This window comes from Protopterus annectens, chromosome 16.part0 (assembly GCF_019279795.1).
Source record: "Protopterus annectens isolate FY-2018-M chromosome 16.part0, PAN1.0, whole genome shotgun sequence".
NCBI lineage: Eukaryota > Metazoa > Chordata > Ceratodontiformes > Protopteridae > Protopterus > Protopterus annectens.
The window spans coordinates 256194669-256210841 of record NC_056750.1 but is presented as its reverse complement, the minus strand read 5'-3'; the positions used below and the strand labels follow the sequence as shown (position 1 = coordinate 256210841).

The 16173-nt window shown below is 42.9% G+C and overlaps 1 protein-coding gene across 1 annotated transcript in view; it reads left to right on the top strand.

Annotated features, from left to right (window-relative positions):
- PHF19 (PHD finger protein 19) overlaps positions 1 to 16173 on the top strand; it is a 1075260-nt gene that overhangs the window by 615082 nt on the left and 444005 nt on the right. The window contains 1 exon segment of the mRNA XM_044058373.1: positions 15338 to 15419. Within this exon segment, the coding sequence (XP_043914308.1) occupies positions 15338 to 15419 (82 nt within the window).

The window sequence follows — 16173 nt, the reverse complement described above, 5'->3', positions numbered from 1 at the left end:
TCTGTGCATACCTTCTCCAAGCACTACAACCTACCATTATACTCCAAATCTAGAGCAGGCTTTGCCACTGCAGTCTTTCAGGGCATTTTGGCTCCTCCTAGTTCCACCTAGTGCCTACCACCCCTTTCTTAGCTTTGGGATTCTACCCATCTGTTATGACTGCAGCTGTATGCACGATGAACATAGTACAGTTTTGTACCTACCATAAATGTAGATGTTTGAGTGCTAATACAGCTGCAGTCCAGGTTTCCCTCCCTCCTTCCCCTCTTGGGACAGGCCTATAGGCTAACACATCCTCTTACAACCTGATTGGGGTTTTCATTTATGATGTATTTGCTTGCAACTACTGTATTTTGATTATATTGCACTGCATTATCTCACAAATTTATGTATTGCCTTCCTTCTGGGGGTACCTGACATCTGGGGCAAGAAAAACTGAAGAAAATGGCGTCGGCTGGTTCCTTTATACCCCTGTCGCACTGACGTCAGGGAAGAAGCGACGACAACCGACGCCGGACCTAGACTTTGGAATTCGGCCAACCGAGGACCCGCCTGACGGCAGGAGAACCCATCTGTTATGACTGCAGCTGTATTAGCACTTGAACATCTACATTTATGGTAGGTACAAAACTGTACTTTTGGCATAGTAGCCTTTGTCATCCCATCCCTTTTGTAAAGATGTTCAACAAACACACACTGCCTTACTGGCATATGAGTTAGTAGGTCCCTGCTCCCCTCAATCTGGCAGTCTGTCAAAGCTCATAACTCCTAACACTGCCTTTCCATGGGTGGAAAGGACCAGTCATCTGCCAGAAGTAGGGGAGTCTTTCACAGCCACAGACAGAAGCCCTTCAGTTTTTTTTCTAGTACCAGTGGAAGAGAAGGATCTCTGAGAAGACTGCTTACTTCTTCAGTTTTCAGATTAGAAACCCCCCCCCCCCTTTTTTTAATTCCTCCCACTGCTTTTTTCTTAGTGCTTTAACTATGTTTAATGTGCATTTGTTTGTTTGTTTTAAAACATTAAGTATACGTTTTCGGTATTTTATTCTCTGTTACAGTATAAACATGTACTTTGTTTATTAAGTTGATTACTAGTTTGTGTGGTGTTTTAAACTCCTTCCAAGACTTTTGTGATGTTTGGTGAATACTTTAGAGTTTCTGCACTGGAGCCGTTTTTTTGTGAAGTTCTGTCATTAACTTCCGCAATAATCGCAAGTAAATTGTGGCAGGTATTTCCGTTGATTTAAGGTTCTATTTTGAAACTTTTGTCAGCATAACAAGAGTTTTTTTTTCCCTACATATATGAATGAATTGTGTAGTGTGATGACTTTTAAAACACATTTTTCAATTACCTTGCAATGTTGTTGCCATCTTGTTTCTGTTTACATTCAGTTCTTGATCTAACACTAATTTAGGCTGTTTTTATTAATTTGGGGTAAAATTAGCTATTTTACAATTTATTTTTTTATGTTATGTAGTTGTTTTAGTGTTGGACTACTTAAATTACTGGCTTTTTCCTCAGTGCAGTATTCTGGTAGTTCCTCTATAAAAAGTCTTTTGACAGCTATTTAAAGGGTGAATATTGGATTTTGTTTCTTTGGATACCGGACTTATTGTTTCTACAGTAGTTGGTTCTGACCTTGCTAGTTTTCCCCCTGCACTGATGGGCTCTGATACTGTACCATCACCCACCATATACCGTATCTGGACCTAAAGAACATAAAAAGAAAGCAAAAAAGTATGCCTTAGCCTCCAGCTTGTATCTTTGCAGTAGCCTTAGCCTCCAGCTTGTATCTTTGCAGTAGCCTTAGCCTCCAGCTTGTAACTCTGCAGTAGCCTTAGCCTACAGCTTGTAACTCTGCAGTAGCCTCAGCCTACAGCGTGCAACTCTGCAGTAGCCCCAGCCAAGAGCAGGCTAGCAGACCCCTCGCTTTTTTATCTCCAGGTCCCATGGTGTAGTGTTGGTATCACAACTGTGTATGATGCATTCTGTGGCGCTATACTATTGCATGGTTCAGGTATGGAAGAACCAAACTCTTTAGGTACAGGGGAACTCAGAGGTGCAGAATTCGTTGCCAGGGTTGATGCATCTTCCTCTGGGTTTCTCCCTCCAGTGTGGCATATGCTAATAAGAGAGACAATTCCCACCGGGTTGTAATGCAACAGTCCCTGTCTGTTTTTTTCACCTGACGTGGTGGCTGTGGCTAGATCCATTGTTCAGGTAGGTAATTACAGGTTGTATCCGCAGCTATTAGTAATGTTTTAGCTTCCATCTGCAGTCATTCATTTAAGGATCTTGATTTTGATGTCTAAGGGTTCTGCCTGTCTGATTAGGAACACATACAGGAACCAAAACAGATGCCCCCCAAATCCTGACTAAATTTTGTGATGTATTTAATTGAGAACAATCTTCTACTGTCCTCGAGGTTGGCAGAAATATGAACATCTGATGTTGTCAACCTTCATTCATTCTTGACGAGTGGGACTCCGTTCTGACTCTTCAGAATCGGCTTGGCCATTATACAGTTCGTGACAGCCAAAAACTCTCCATTACCTCAGATCTCGTTTGCCCCTCTGAAAATAAGACGCGTCAGCCGATACCCAAAGCTAAGTGCATTTTTTTATATCTCTTTATAACTCTATTGGTTACACTCTTCTCATTTTGAAAGATTAGATATTCCTTTCTCTCTGCTATACCCTTGAGTGTGTGTTTCGAGTTAAACAACCCCCATTTTTACCTAACAGTATTCTTCGTTACCATTGTTGGTAACTTGTTCCCCTTTCTCCTTTGATAAATTTTGATACCATGGTTGGTATCTTTTCTTTTGCTTCTTCCCTACTATCCTTACCCTTATGGGTATTTCTGAATACCATTGTTGGTAAATTTTCTGGCTTTCCTTTGTGTGTGTGTGTGTGTGTGTGTGTGTGTGTGTGTGTGTGTGTGTGTGTGTGTGTGTGTGTGTGTGTGTGTGTTTTGTACTTAAAACATGGTGGCAAAAGGGCACATCAGGATTCAAGCAGTGTTAGGATTGTGGTAGAAAGATGCCCAATTCAGATAGGCATTTTTCCTGTGTGTACTGTCTGGGTGTGCCTCACTTAGATACTGGATGCAAGATCTGCCAGGGATTCAGTGCCTGTCTACTGGCAGAACACGTCAATAAGCTTATCCTGAAAGTATTGTTAAAATCCTCCTTTGAATAAGCCCTCTCTAAGCAAGAGTCGACAAAATTGCCTAAACTGGAATAAAAAAAAGAGAAGCCATTCTGTGCCGACCTCACCATCGGCACAAGAGCCAAAACCTCATAATTTGTTGATTCTGTGTGTGTCTTCGGAACTGAGGGCTAAGATTGCTAAAATGACAGAGAAACTACCTTCGGCACTGACGGTTAGGTCTTCCATCGCTAACGATGGTCACTTCACCAATACTGACTACTTCAGCACCGACAGCCTCAAGGGCACTGACAGTTTCCTCAGCACCAGCTTCACTCACCTCTCATTTGGTTCCGGCTTCCCCTTCTGCTCAACAGCCTTCGGTGCCGAGAGTCTAGTTATTTCTACCTCCCAGGACTAAATATTCCCCTTCTGTGGACCCCTTTTTGGGTCACCTCCCCAGTCCTCTTGTTGATAAACCTCTCCCTCAGGAATTTCAATCCATTCATCCAGAAGTCTTTCTGAAGTGGACATGGATAGATTGATGGACTAGGTTTTGGTGGCCAGGGGTCTTCCCACACCTACTCAGACCTCCCTTCCTTCCGGAGCCAAGGCATATTCTCCCAGGACTCCACCAGACTTTCCTCCTCAACCTCTTTCCGAGGTTTGGAGCCCACCACTTCGACTATCCCAGTATCAGCTGTCTCGATGCCGATGGTAAACCCTACCTTGGCAATGGGGCAGTACTGATGTCATTGTACCATTGAATCTGTTGCACACCCAGGACCATGGTTTGGCTGTTGGTTCCGGGAGCTTCAGTACGGTTAGCATGGCTCCGTCTTTGGCTCTGGTGGTTTCGAACCCTCCCTCAGCTCCTGTTTTGGAGGAGCTCATCGGAGCAGGGTGTGACCCAGGTTCCGAGGTTTTCTCAGTTCCAGACTCCCATCCCTCTTCAGGTGGGCCTGCCTTCCAGATCATGGAGATAGCTTTAGCCTCAACAGGCTCCCAGCTGGCACCTCTACGTCGGAGTGTCACATTTGTGTGTCCTCTGGTTCGCAGCTGTCACAATCTACCCTGTCGGGTCAGCAGGCACAGGAGGTGCAAGACATCCCTATTCAGGGTCCCACTTTTTTGGAGTCTTCTCCAGAGATCCCCACTGAAGAACCGTCCAGTAAGAAGACTTGCAAGAGGAAGCACCTAGATTCTCCATAAGAATCTGTTACGGAAGACGCAGACTACATTGAAGGGGAGGGTTCTCCCCGATCATCCCCTGAAGATGTCTCCTTTGGAGACATCCTAGAAAGTCTAAAACACAGCAGTGATTGGAAGTCCTCAAACCTATCCTTTGAGGAATATGTTCTTGCAAGCTTTCTGTGCTTGCCCATCTGCTTCCTGGGTGACTCCACCCATTGACAAAGTAATTAAGCTTATCGTACAGCGGGCGTCCAGAGACCAGATAAAATTTTGTAAGCCCCAGAAGACCAGCCACATTGGGGAAAGGGTTTAGCAGTGGATGCCATGGTGGTTGTGGTGGCAGCGGCCACCAAAAAAGGAACTTGTCGAGGACAGTTCTACTGCCTATCCTCCAAACCGTGAGCCTCGGGTGATGGACAGGTTTGGGAAGTGGGTCTTTGCCTCACTGATCATCAGTCTTAGGCCTTTGAATTTCATGGCGCATTTTGCTAGACTCCAAAGGGATCTGATAATTGTGCTTTTGGATACGCTTGCAGGAGCTCTGTCTGATGAGCTACAGGATGGAGTTGCTTCTCAGCTTGCCACCTTGGAGTCTATTTCAGAATAGTCCCTGCGGCCATTGCTCATGCAGCTGAAGGAACGTCTAGAGCAGCAGGTACAGGCATTGCCATAAGGCACCATGCCTGGATGCACTTGTGTGACTTTGCGGAGCCTTTCAAGTCATCCTTTGTCAATGATCCTGTTGACAGTTCGTCTTTGTTTGGCCCCAAAGTTAGAGACACACTAGCCAGTTGAGAGAAAGACAAAGACTCTTTCTGCCATGGGCATTCGTTTCGCTACTCCTCAACGATCCTATTCTAGAAATCAGCGGAGTGGATAAATGTGGTTCAAGAAATCCCAAGGGCCTTTTCGGGACACCTGTGGTGATTAGTCCCTTCTGGGGCAGAGGGGGGAGTTCTAATGGAAGGCTCCCTCCCAGTGGCAGAGGAGGTCCACGTAATTAGGGGATCCAGAGATTCCTTTTCTGGACAATGCTACCAGCATTCCAGAACAGAGGTCCGATTGCTTACCTCTGGAAACAGTCAGGGGAAGATTTTCACTGCACCAACCAGCCTGGTTCATGATAACTTCAGACACATGGTTGCAGAGAATTATTAACAAAGGTTACAAGATTCCCTTCAATCTCTTAACAAAGATCCAAAGGCGAATCCCCAGTGTTCTACCCAATTAGAGGGATGCACCAGCAGTGGAAATTCAAAAGCTGCTCCAAAAATGTCATCCAAGAAGTTCCATCAGACCAAATAGGATCCAGATTTTACTTGAGATTCTTTTTAGTGCCAAAAAGACAGGAGACTGGAGACTTGGATCTCTGCATACTGAACAAGTTTGCTCAACAAACAAAATTCCGAATGGTCATGGTTCAGTCTCTTCTTCCCTTTCTGGAGAAGAAAGATTGTATGTGCTCTGTAGATCTTCAGGATGCGCATTACCACATAAAGATGGACAAACGCTCCAGAAGATATCTCTGCTTCGGGCTGGGAGCCAGTTATTACCAATTCCAAGTGTTGCCCTTCAGTCTCACCACAACCCCCAGGGTGTTCACCACGTGCATGGTAGTGGTAACAGTTCACTTGAGGTTACGCGGATTCAGAGTGTTTTCATACCTAGATGACTGGCTCCTCACCACCCCCTCCAGGCATCTGCTGCTTTTTGCCACACACTTCATGCTACACCTCGCCGCATCGTTAGGCATTTCAATTAACAATGAAAAGTCTCAGTTGACTCCTACACAGGAACTAGAATTCATAGGAGCAAGGCTAAATACATTTTCTTGTATAGCCTCTCTTCCAATCCACAGGCTACAAAAATTAAGGTCGCAAGTTCAGACAATCATTTCCCAAAACAAGGTCCCTGCTGATCTGGTATTTCAAGCTTTGGGAACTATGACAGCAACAATAACCTTAGTATCTCTAGCAAGATATCATATGAGGCTGCTTCAGTGGCTCTTGGAAACACAATGGTCAATTCTTTCACATTTGATATCTCATCTAATTCTAATTACAAATCATTGCAAAAAGTATCTATCCTGGTGGATGAAGTCAGAACAAACCTTATAGGGCCACATCCTTTCTCCCCCTCCTCCCAAAGCCATAGTGACCACAGATGCTTCCCTGATTGGGGGAGGGGGGGGGCATTATCTGTGAAAGACAGTCCAAGGCACTTAGTCCCAACAAGAGGCCAATTTGCACATCACGGTCCTAGAATTGCGGGCAGTGCTTTTAGCATTGGAAGCCTTTCAGTCTGTCCTTCCTTTGAGGACAGTTGCAATCCTGTCAGACAACATGTCGGTGTCTGATACATCAACAAACGGGGGGAACTAGGTCCTACCTACCCACTGTGTCAGGAAGCCCTCAGGATTTGGCAATGGGCTGTTGCTTCCAACCGCTTTCTGATAGCAACGCATATCCCGGGAAGCTCCATTGTGATTGTGGACAAACTGAACAGATGCATCTTCCTGCCTCACAAGTGGTCTCTCAATCACAACATAGCGATGAAAGTCTTTCATTGTTGGGGCCAGCCTTGCTGAGATCTTTTCAACTCTCCGATAAACAACAAATGCAGTGGCTATTTTGCCCTAATTTCCCCACGTGGGGAGTCCCCGAGAGACTCGCTCCTCCTCAATTGGCCCCTGGGACTACTTTATGCCTTTCCTCCAACTCCACTGATTTGCAGTTCTTGAGGAAAGCCCAAAGGTTGAGGAGCAAAGTAATTCTCATTACACCATATTGGCCCCATCAAGTCTGGTTCCCCTTCCTTTGGCCTAACCTAGTTCACTGTCCTTGAAATCTGGACCCTGTTCCAGACCTGCTATCTCACCCACAGGGGTTTGTACTTCCCAGTCTTCACAAACTGAAGCGGACAGCTTGATATCTCCAATTCCAGTAATTGCCAGGCAGAACTTACCTTCTTCAGTACAAAAGATTCTTCTGGCTTCCCATAAACCATCCACTAGGAAACTCTACCTTAGCAAATGGAAAAGATTTTTAATTTAGGCTAGTACATACAATATAGACCCCCTTTCAGCATCACTTGATAAAATTCTATAATATCTAGCTTTATTATTTGAACTGGGAGCTTCTACTTCCACCATCATAGTCCAATTAGCGGCTATTTCCAATTTTTCACAGCCGATTTGATGACAATTCATTGATGTCTCGTTTATGCAGAACCTTTCCTAAAGGTCCCTTACATCTGAAACCCCCATTCAAAGATCCTGTAGCACCATGGGATTTGACTCTAGTTTTAGTGTCTAGTTCGACCGTCCTTTGAGCCAGCAGCTACTTGCGACCTCATATTTTTTGTCTTGGAAGACTGTCTTCCTGGTGGCTATCATTTCTGCCAGGAGAATTTCCGAATTACAGGCTGTGTGTGTGAAACATTCTTGTATCATTTCTCACAGAGAGTGTTACTAAGAATCAGTCCATCCTTTCTCCCCAAAGTGGTATCAAAATTGAATATTAACCAGTCTACAGACTTGCCTGTTTTTCTTTCCAAAATTTTCAAAAAAGGGTGAATACTGCTTGCATATGCTGGGCGTCCACAGACGGTTTGTTCTGTCCAGGCAGAAACTTCACTATCTAGAAAATCAGACCAATTATTTGTATCCTTTTCAGGACCCACCTTGGGTCAGCCAGTCTCAAAGGTTACCTTATCAAGATGGCTTAAGGATTGTGTTACCTTTGTCTACAATCAGAATAAACTCAAACTACCTGCTCCAAGCAGAAAGCATTTCACCAGATCTGTATCTACTTCAGCTATCTCTCATTCCAAGGCCTCCATGGAAGAAATTTGCACACTGCAACATAGGCAGCTCCTCATACCTTTATAACTCATTACAAATTAGACATGGTCTCCAGGGGAAGAGCATCCTTTGGCTCTATGGTACTCATGAATATCTGTCCTTAGGGCCACCCAAGGCTCTAAAGTAGCTGGGGACTCTGTCCTATTCGTCAAGAATGAATGAAGATTGACAACATCAGATAAAGAAGTTATGTCCTCACCATAACGTTCCATCTGTGTCGTTGATTTTCATTCATTATTGACATCCCTCCCTCCTGCCCCCTCCAAAGTACTTCTGGAGGATTGAATTTTTTGTGTCTTGGGAGCTTTGTAGGGTTCTACCTTAGACAGGGCTTTTGTCTTTCCTATACTTAGAGTGCAAACTTGATCTGAGGTAATGAAGAGAGGGGCATTGTGGGTAGTGCCTTAGCTCAAGAGTTTTGGGCTGGTGTGAGCTGTATAATGGCCAAGCTGGTTCCAAGGAGTCAAAACCAAGTCCCATTCATCAAGAATGAATAAATATCGACAACACAGATGGAACATTATGGCAAGGGCATAACATTTTTTGGAGGATGAGGTACTGGTCCTAGAGTCCCTTCCTGCAGTGATCCTGGCGTTGGTGGATGTTTTCAAGGAAGCTTGCATTTCTCTCTGCTTATTGAAGCTGTCCCTAAAATGTGTTCAGGAAATTCAGAGTATCGTCTGACATTCCGGGTCCCCAAGCCCCTTTGTCTATGGACCTTACGTCTGTGTCGGGTTCCTATCAGCATCTCGAACGTTGACAGCATCGAATGTGAGATTGTCGATGCAAGAATGCCGAAAGTGCAGAACATCGAATGGGTAAACGGAAATTTCCGTAAGGGGGAGATTTCTGTTTACTACAATGTAATGCGGTCTTGGAGTTGGTATATTTAAGTAGCGGGGGGTGTGGTGGGTGCAGCCCCCTATGTGGATGGGGTGCAGGGGGGCTTGCCCCCTGCCTACATACTTTAGTTTTTTTTTTTTTTTTTTTTTATATCTGCATTCGAAAATTTAATAGTTCGATCATTTCAGTTAGATACTTTGTGATTCAAACTATTACATTTTCAAAATGCTGATATAGACCCGTCTATGTTCCTGGTAATCATTTCTAATAAGACCATGTCTTCAAATCTAGTCCCTCAAGATAAATTAGACAAGTGACTAGAATTTCAGGGAAAGAAGCTGGTGTAGGCCAGAATGGTAGCTTTTAAAATATTAACCATCACTGTTTTATGTGGAAGTCTGTCTGTGTTGCGATGCACATATAGTTTGGAAGACTTTGCTGTATTGTTGCCTGTTCAGTAAAAAGCATAAGTCAAAGATATTGTTTCCAATGTTTGTCAGCTGTCAAAACATGCTTTAAAGAGTACCTTGGAGGAGGCTGACACTATTTTAGGAAATGCAGTTTTGTTTGTAATGTTGAGGAGGTATGTGTGGTTGCACAGCCAGAATTTCTGTAATGAATTAAAAGTAAGATCTTTAATGCTGATATTGAGTTTGTGTGTTTGGTACAGCAGTTAATCAAATCCTTAAACACTTAGATTACAAAGGTAAATTGATGCAAGAGGTGTCAAAAATGTTTCATATTCTCAAGTTCTCCTCCTTTAAGCAGGATAATTTTTGGCAGCCTTTTAAACAAAAGCCCTAGCCTAACAAGAGCCAAGGTAATAAAAGGAAACGGCAGGATGAGAGCTCCGCTAAGCATGACAAGAGGAGTCCCTTTCCCAAAAAGGATAATCCCCTTACAGTTTGACTGTGCCGAGAAGGGGCACCCGTCTTTTCCAAGTCCTCGCTGAGTGCTATATCTCGAAAATTGTCTCAACAAGGTGGCGTGGCTGTTAGTGGTTTCTGACAAATGGGTTCTAAGTATTGTGGACAGGGGTAACCAATGGCTGTGAAAAGATCACCTTCCTCCATTCAAGAGAGTTTCCCCTCATCAGCTGGAATGGACTTTGTTATTCCCTCCTATTCTGCAGCATATGCTAGACCCGGGGGGGGGGGGGCAGAGGAACTGGTGTTCCCTTCAGACAGAATGAGGGATTTTTAATTCTTGAATTTTCCTGGTTTCCAGTCAAGGAACTTTCATGGAGACCTGTATTGGATGTTTCCTTTATGAACACCTTCATCCAGGTTCCCAAGTAAAAGACGCTCGCCCTACAGACAGTGCTTCCTGTTCTGATGGAACACTGCTTCATGGTGGCACTGGACCTATCATCATATCCCCGTTGCACATCGCTTCCAGAGATATCAGAGATTTGTTGTCTTTGGGTCTCACTTTCATTTGTTTGTGTTGTCCTTTGGGTTATGGGTTATCCACTGCTCTTTAAGTGCTTACAAAAGGCCTTGCCCAGTAGTGGCCCATTGTCAGGCTATGGACATCCACATTTTTTTACTTGGACTTCTTGCTGATTTGTGCAAAGTCTGTGTACAGACATTGGAATCATTAGAAAAGGTTTCAGCTTTACTGTCTCTTCTAGGGTTCAAGTTGAACCACCTGAAGTCGTGCCTGGACCAACCCCCCCCCACACACACACACACAAAGGCTACTCTTTCTAGGGTATCTAACTCCCAATGAAAGAATGGCCTTTCTGTCCAAGACAAGACCCTGTCTTACCAAAGAGTGTTTTTGGAATTCTTCAAGAAGAATGTTGCCTAGACCTAAGAATTCCTGAAAATTCTTGAAATGATGACGTCCATGATTCTTATGATACCATTGGTTTGCCTATGCATGAAAAAGATTTCAGTGGTATTTACAAAATTGTTGGACCCAGCAGCTTCATTCCCTGAAAACCTAGCCACTGGCGCTTCCTTTCATCAGACGAGAGTCACATTGGTGGAGAGAACAGTTAAGTGTCAGTCCAGGACTTCCATTCTTCTTTTAGATGCCTGTGCAGCATGTTCAGACAGATTTGTCTAATCTTTCATCGGAAGCTGTGTCAATAAGGAAGCAAGTGCAAGCCACTTTGGAACGTAAGGATGCACGGAAACACAGTAGTATCAAGGAGTTACTGGCAGTGATTCACACATTGAAGGCATTTCATCACCTATGGACTCTGGGTCCTCTGCAGGTGATTACAAAATATCTCAGCAAAAGGGGGTTCGAGGTCTTACCCTCTGTACTGGTTGGCAATGATGGCTTGGGAGCTGGCTTTTCAGTATTCTCTGAGCTTTCAGGCTTCATGCATCTTCTCATTCTAGAATGCTGCAGCAAATAGACTGAGCAGTTTCTTGGCAGACCCACAAGTGATGTACCAGGATTTAGTCCAGATGTGGGGAATGCCTCAAATGGATCTTTTCACCTCCTTTCGAACTAGACAACTAGATAAAGTATGTTCTAAACATCCTTGCAGCCATTCTTGGAGGACAGAAGCATTCTCATTCCCTTGGGCTGAAAGTTCAGATATAAATGCCAGAGTTAATTGTGGTGACACCCTATTTGCCCAGGCAATCTTAGTTTTCCCTGATGATGGTATTGGCCAAGGGCAATTGCCTCAAACTTCCTCACACTCTAGATATGCTCACATAGTCTCAGGGGTGACTGTTGCACCCCAATTTGAGGAAGCTTCAATTGACAGGCTTGACTCCATTTAGGTACTTGTTTCATGAAGATGTGCAGCAGGTGTTAGAGGCAGGAAACCTGCTACTAGACAATCTTACGATTACAGATAAGGTTTTCTAGGTGGTTCCTTAATTGAAACAGGGGGCACATTGAGGTTAATGTCCCTGTGGTCTTTAAATATTTGTGTGAGCTACTTCAGTACGGTTTATTGTATGCGTCCATTAAGGTTCATTTATTGGCCATCTCTGCATGTATGCCTGTGGATCTCCCCTGCTTCTTCTCTCTTGGTAAAATAGTTCATGAAAGGAGTGTTGCATATGAAACCCCCTCACAATGAAATTCCTCCTTCATGAGATCTCTACTATGCTCTGAAAAAATCGACATGAACTCCTTTAGAATCAGCAGCTGACGCTTATCTCCGGTTCTTAACACAGAAAACATTTGCTTATTGCTGACATCTGTAGGGCAAGTTTCTGAGCTGCAAGCTGTCATGGGGAAACACCCTTTCTTTATTTCCCACAAGGATAGGGTTGTGTTGTGTACTAATCCTTCTTTCATGCCAAAAGTGGTTTTAGAGTTCACTTTCAATCAGTCCATTAATCTCCCTGTGTTCTTTCTAGAACCTAAGAGTAAGGGGGAGGATACTTCATACCTTGTGTGTACATCAGCAGCTCAAATACTAACTTGACAGAACAAAGCCCTTTGGGAAGGCCGAAAGACTTTTTATTTCCTTTTGTGGGGCAAAGAAAGGTCAATCTGTCTTTAAGCAAACCATTTCATGTTGGTTGTCCTCTGCTATTGTTTTTGTTATACCCACTATGGAAAAGCGAATTGAGGAAAGGTAAAGAGCCACTTCTGTGGCATATTGGAAAGGAGTGGACTCCAGCAATATTCTAGAGTTCGCAACTTTGTCCTCCTCCCATACATTCATGAAGCAGTACATACTGGATACTTCTTTTTTTTATTTTGAGCAGGCTTTGTGAGGAACATTCTCAAGGGGCTCCTAGACCCTTATCCTTCCTCCTCCCAGGTTGGATAAGCTTTGGGAATTTATCCATGTGCTAGTAAGAAGACAGTGTAAGTTGAACATAGCAAAGCTGCATAAGTTCCACTTACCTGTAACAGTAAATGTTCTTAGAACACACTGCTTAACTGTCATTACCCTCTCACCAACGCCCCCCCCCCCCTTAGTTGCATGCACATAGGTTCATAGCTTCAAAGATTAGTACTAGGTTATCTGCCCTTTACAGGCCTAAGCCAATTGCCCCATGTGAGAACCAAGCCCTGCACCGTGTGTTTGTAAGTTAAACACCTTAACCATTATGCCAACCTCCCAGAAAAAAAAAGTTCCACTTGTATCAAGATTATATCACCCCAGATGGGACTCAAACCCACAATCCCTGGCTTAGAAGGCCAATATCTTATCCATTAGGCCACCAGGGCCTGACTGTAAGCTTGTGTGTGGCAGTTGCTGCTATTTTTTTATTTAGCAGCTTTTGTTTTTTATGTGTGTTTGTAACAGTAGGTGTTCGTCGCAAAGCTTGTGTTTCCATCTAATCTTCCTTTTAGGTACAAGGACAACTGAAGGCCTTCTCTCTAGTAGGTGTTTGCAAAGCTTGTGTTTCCATCTACTCTTCCTTTTAGGTACAAGAGAAACTGAAGGCCTTCTGTCTAGTAGGTGTTTGCAAAGCTTGTGTTTCCATCTACTTGTACAAGAAAAACTGAAGGCCTTCTCTCTCTAGCTCTGAAGGACTACCCTACTTCTGGCAGCTGATTGATACTTCCCACCTACAGTTGAGCAGTTGCAGGAGTTCTGAGCTTTGACAGACTGCAGGATAGAGGGTAGCAGGGCATTAGTACCCATATCCCAGTAAAGCGGTGTGTTCTATGAACATCTACTGTTACAGGTAAGTGGAACTTAAGCAACTGTCATACATGTTTTGCAATCCACAGTTTTCTTGGAAGTCAAACAGTCCTTCTACAAGTTGATTGTCAGTTGGTTGTTACTGATAGACAGGATTTTACAGCCCTTTCTTCTGTCTTTCAAAGCTTTGCATTTTACAAGTTGTAAGTACTGAAGAAATCCTGTGTCATTAAAATGCTAAGCACCCTGATTACCAAAAAAAAAAAGTTTCTGCAGGAGCCAAGTTCCCTTCCCCTCTTACTGCTGGGGGATGTGTCCCTTGCTCTGGTCAGATGATTTTATTATCAGTTTAAAGTTTGCCACAGTTTAGGAAAAGTTGAATTTGCAGCATCAGTAGCCTCATTTGAAAAGCACTGTGTGACTGGAAAGAAAAATTACATTATGCAATATGTAAGATGTAATCTGTGTATGTTAGATTCACTTTTACCTAGTACCAATACTGCACTTTTTTTCCACAGTATGTTCTTTTCAGTGAGGAACCTACTGAACTGTTTTTATGCTATTGGAGTGTAATTAGTCGCACAGTATTATCAAATTTAAAAAATTATTTTTCTTTATAAATGCATTCCTTTATAAGTACGCCTCTTCCTTGTACATCTTTTCATTGGAAAAGACCCTGCACAATGCATCATTCAGTATGGGTACTCCCACCAACCTTATTTTGTCATAGTCATTTCCAAAATGGAGTTGACTTGGGAAAAGGTTACTAGATCCTCACACATTGTGCTGAAATCTCACTGGTGCATTTGCAGTGGTGATACTGAATTAATTCTGTAGTATATTTTGAGATAAAAGTGTGAAACCAGCTTTTCGGTGCAGTCAGCGTATGCTTCCATATTTTGTTATAATTCTCACTTTTTCTTGAGCAGCAGGCTGCAGTTTCTTTTCTGTGGGCTTCCTGCCTATCTGAAAAAGCTGACTATTGTTATCAGAATGCCACTGATCTTTTTTTTGTCTTTTGCAGCATGCTCATTGATGAATATTTCTGTCTTGCCCTATTTGATTATTTTTTGCAGCTACTTATTCTGTTCTTTACTAGTTGCTCTTACTTTACCAGTGGAAGGGTAGACAGGCAGTGACTTTACTAGTCATCTTTTCCATAACTTTTCCTTGGATGAACTACTCTATCATTCGTTGATCTGTGTTGCTGTTTTCCTGAAGTCTTATCTCCCTCTGTGTTTTAAGTTATAGTATCATTTGTTTTGTTGCCTTTAGACATCTAGTTGTTATGTGCAGATTATAATGATAACATGGTTCTCCCATGTGATGGTGTGACCAGTCTATGACTAGTGCAATATATATATATACATATATATATATATATATATATATATATATATATATATATATATATATATTCTTTTTTTGTACATGCTTTAGCAATGCTTCTAGTCTTCCCTTTTACTGAACTATCATCTCCACATTTCTGCATTAACATATACCTCTTCTGATGGCTTGCATGTGAGTTGAACCCTGATAATTATACAGCAGTAAGTTTCTTGTTTATATATGTAGAATGTGGTGTTTTTATGGATTTATATGTGCATATTGGGGATATATAACATTAATCAATTTGCATTAACCCGGCAACATATTAAAATGAATATGCACCCTTTAACTGTTTTTTTTTCTTTTAAATTATAATGTAGGTGAGCACTTCCAAACAGAGTTGTCTTGTAACGTTTGAGGATAACTCAAAGTATTGGGTCCTCTGGAAGGATATTCAGCATGGTAGGTCTAATTATGACTATCTGGAAATGAATGGTGACAGAATTGTAGTATTTTTTTTTTTTTTTTTTTACACAGTATTTAGAAATGATAAAGAAATCTGAACTGTATCCATGTAACCTGAGTGGACTTTATATGGAACACTGTGTCTTCATGATCATTCAGATGTTTTTACTAAGTACTGGTTTGTATCCTCTTATTCGTTATAGTAGTATAACAGTTGATCTGATGTTGACTTTTCCATCTGGCTTCAACCTTTGAGTTATCAGATCAAACTCTGATTCGAGGCTGGCCATTTCAAAAGACTTCAACCATGGAGCTCCGTCTCCTCTTCCTATAATACCTCACTTCCTGCTCTCTATTTCAGATCTCATTTGCTGCCACCAGGGACTTGCAACATGGTTGTCAGCTCTGTCATTGGACTTGCTGTAGCCTTTACATTTGGTGATAGTTTTGTACTTTTCTTATTGTACATCCCCTGTATTTACCCTTTTTAAGTGTTTGTTTGTTTAGGTAGGGTTAGATTTAGGTTTTGTAGGTAGTTTTGACTCTTTGGACGGCCGTGGTGGTGCAGTGGTTAGCATTGTCGCCTCACAGCAAGAGGCTCTCCGGTTCAATCTTTGGCTGGGGTGTCTTCTGTGTGGAGTCTGCATGTCCTCCCTGTGGTCATGTGGGTTTCCTCTGGGTGCTCCGGTTTCCTCCCACATCCCCAAAGACATGCTGCAAGTGGATTGGACACGCTAAAATTGGCCCTAGG